Source organism: Myotis lucifugus, unplaced genomic scaffold (assembly GCF_000147115.1).
Source record: "Myotis lucifugus unplaced genomic scaffold, Myoluc2.0 scaffold_471, whole genome shotgun sequence".
NCBI classification, from domain to species: domain Eukaryota; kingdom Metazoa; phylum Chordata; class Mammalia; order Chiroptera; family Vespertilionidae; genus Myotis; species Myotis lucifugus.
Window position 1 is genome coordinate 16,367 of NW_005871519.1, and position 3,494 is coordinate 19,860.

Genomic DNA, 3,494 nt, shown 5'->3' on the forward strand with positions numbered 1-3,494 from the left:
GTGGTTGAGCATCAACCTATGAACCAAGAGGTCAGGGTTTGATCTCTTGAGTCGGAGCACATGCCCGAATTTCAGGCTTGACCCCCAGTGGGGGGCGTGCAGGAGGCAGCCAATCCGTGATTCTCTCATCATTGATGTTTCTATCTCTGTCCCTCTCCTTTCCTCTCTGAAATCAATAAAAATATATTAAAATGTATATATGTCCTTGGGTAAGGGACAGGCACACAGCTCTGGCCCCCTCACTCGCAACGCCACCTCTGACTCTGAGAAAACTTGTTCTCAGAGCAGCGGGTTTCTGCGCATCATTGTTCCTACGATTACAGGCGTGGCGGGGGGGCTGTGGCAGGGGATGGCCGGGGGTGGCCGTGGGGGGGTGGCTGGAGGGGTGGCTGTGTGGGGGTGGCCATGGGGAGATGCGGAGGCAGATTGCACCCCCGGCTCTCGGTGGTGCCGGGCGGCTTCTCTCTTGGCGGTCTCCCCCTTTGGTTGCAGCTCACCCGTCTGTGTCGGATGGTGTTTAAATCCCGCCGTGGCCGGCACCTCCCAGACGCTCACCAGCTGCCGGGGCCACGAGGAGCCGCGGGCTGTTCTGCTGGGATGAGCTCCTCCCAGCTCCCGGGGCGCCCGCTGTCCCAAGGGGCTCTCCTCCTGTGAAGGCCCCGGCGTCCGAGTGGGTGGGATGCATGGTGTCCCCACACCCACGCCTCTGTCACCGAGAGCTCATGCCACGCCCACACTGTCCCCACAGCCCGGGAGGCCTGCGCCCCGTTGTCCCCACTTGGGGACTGGACAGGGGTCTGGGCAGGCCGAGGGCAGGTTCCGCGAGTATCCTGGCCTCCGGGTCTGCCCTCCCTGGGGTGGAACGTATTTCTCCTGGACCCTCGCGCCCCCCTCCCCCACCTTTCTTTCTCACTGCTGCCGCTCAGACAAGGGCACCGCGGCTCAGTTCCCCCAAAAAGCCCTTGAACCTGGGACTCAGGGAGGATGGGGCAGGGCCATGGAAAGGGCGCAGCTCAGCCTGCTGAGTCCGTGTCTGAGGAGTGAGTGGGCTGCCCCTCGGGGCCTCTCCTCCACGTCCGCAGGGACTGGCCCCTCCGCCTGGGTGGTCAGTCCCGACGCCGTGTGCGGACAGGCTGTAACCGGAGGGCCGGACGGGCACGAGTAGAAATGCTGCGGGGGATTGCGTGGGGTCCGAGCCCTTCGGCAGCGCCACCGGCTCCCGATTCCCGCCACGCTGTGCGTGCCCCGCACGGCTCAGCCTCCGCGCCCTGAGCTGCAGGAAGTGGGGCCCGTGTGCTGGGGCCCCCAGAGGACCGAGCGCAGAACAGCACAGGGTGCGGCGCGTGTCATGCTGAGGCTGGCACCCCAGCGTGGCCTCCACAAAAGCCGCCGCGGACTCGGGGCGGACGCTGCCGGGAGGAGGCTCCGGGGAAACCCCGGCCGTCCCTGTGCCTTCTCTCAACACGGGGACAGGAGACATTTACAGGCCGATAATAAGATGAATGTGACTCGTCTGGTTTTTCATTTCTCTACATAAAAAACCTTTGCATCAAGAAACAAAGCCTGCACATAATGTCTACGATTTGGGATGTTCTTGGAGATGCATTTTGTATCTATGGCGATGGCTGGCGTAGGTGGGATTCTTCAGCCCAGGTCCCTCAATTCCGGGATCGGACGCCGCCGCCGGCTGTGTCCCGGGAACACGGCGCAGCGCCCGCCTGCGGAGGGTGAGCGTGGCCCTCGTAGCCGGGCGCCTAGCCCGGAGGGAGGTGGGCGCCGGAGAGAGGCCGCGCGATGATCTGTCTCCGGGATTTTCCCATCTGAACTCGGCCAATTGGTGTCTTGCAGGCGCTAAAGAGATCGACATCGCAGCCACCCTGGAGCACCTGAGGGACCAGAGGCCAGGCATGGTCCAGACCAAGGTACTCCCCGTGCTGTGGGCGCGGTGCCCAGGGGCCCCCAGAGGAGGGAGGAGGCAGCTCGGCACAGCCCCACCCGCCGCCGGACTGTCTAGGCCCCAGAAGTTGGGGAGTTGGGGAGACATCACGTTTTTATAGAAAGAGGTCAGAGCTAGCTCCCCGCCCTGGAGGTGAGCTTTTCAGACTCTGCCCAGTCCCAATTCCCAGCTCCCACAGCCACAGCTCTGGGACGGGGCCACGGAGTGTCCCAGGGTGCACTGGGGTCTCCGAGCACCCCTAAATAGCTCGTGTGCACACTCACCGAACAGGCCGAGTTGGCAGCATCGGGGGTGCAGACAAGACCATGTTGCCTCAGGGGAACCAGGACTAGAACCAGGTGAAATGCATCCCAGAAATAACCCTCCAACCACAGCCCACGCCCGCCCCCGCCGCTGCCTGAGTCACACAGCGGCCTCTCTTGCTGGGGCCGCTCTCGCTCCTGGTGCCCACAGGAGGCTCACGCCCCAAGAGAAGCCTCTCCACGCTGCCTGCCCACCCTCAGGACCTGGTTGTAAACGTGCTGCTGTGACACCAGCTGCCGAGATGCGGGCAGGTGGTGCCTGGAGCCGGGCAGCCCAGTCCTGGGACCAGGGAACCGTCGCCTCCGGCCTTGCGTTCCCCCGTGAAGTGAGCGTGGCCCCTTGGTCCTCTCTGACTGTTAGAGGGTTAAACGGGACCATGCAGTGTTTGAGCTGGAAGGGAGAGAGGACGACGGAGTCCCTACCTGGAAGGTCACTGCCAACACCTCCGCCAGGACAGGCGGAGCGGCCGGGGTCTTATGTGATCCATAGGAAGTATGCGGAGTTCGACACACACTTGAAGTTTCTTAAAAAGACATTTTTTATTTAAAATTATAAATTTTATTTTGAAACTATTTTACACCTGGGAAAACATTGCAGAAATGATACATATCATGTACAAGTGCCCTTCAAACATCCCCATGCCTCAGCTCAGGTCATCCCAGGGCAGGGGCCAAGGGTAGGGTAGGGGGTTGGCTGATTCCTGAAGCTGGGGTAGCTCTGCCTTCCGGCGGCTGAGGGCCGGATCCCCGACGGTCGTCACTGCGACTGTCCTGCCCCGTCTGCCCTCACTGTCCGTCCCCCTCAGAGGACCTGCCTGTGACTCACGCCCCCTCTCGCCCCACAGGCGCAGTTCGAGTTCGCGCTGACAGCGGTGGCCGAGGAGGTCAACGCCATCCTCAAGGCCCTTCCCCAGTGAGCGGCCCGCAGCCCAGCCGCCAGCCCGCGGGGAGGCACGGGCGTCGATTAAGTGTCTCCCAGTGTACTGCCCAGTAATAATCCCATAGAAAAAGACAGCTTAGCAGTTAAAATGGGTATTTTTGTTCAATTAATAAGAATGAAGAGAGGTTGAGGGGACCGCCCGGTTTGGGGAGCGACTGGACATTAATCCTTACCGTCTTGAAAAACATACCGTTATCCATAAAATTAATTACTCACTCTCAACCAAATATATCGATATTCCAACTCGACCTCACGTGGCCCGGTCGCTCACGAAATTGCGTGTTGTGAGTCAGTA

The 3,494-nt window shown here is 61.2% G+C and overlaps 1 protein-coding gene across 1 annotated transcript in view; it reads left to right on the forward strand.

Annotated features, from left to right (window-relative positions):
- The window catches only part of PTPRN2 (protein tyrosine phosphatase, receptor type N2), a gene marked incomplete at its 5' end in the record, with an annotated part of 19,206 nt that extends 16,030 nt beyond the window's left edge, over positions 1–3,176 (forward strand). Inside the window, 2 exons of the mRNA XM_006103203.3 lie at positions 1,849–1,922; positions 3,105–3,176. Coding sequence (XP_006103265.1) covers positions 1,849–1,922; positions 3,105–3,176 — 146 coding nt within the window. The remainder of the gene's footprint in view (positions 1–1,848; positions 1,923–3,104) is intronic.
- Between the last annotated feature and the right edge of the window lie 318 nt (positions 3,177–3,494).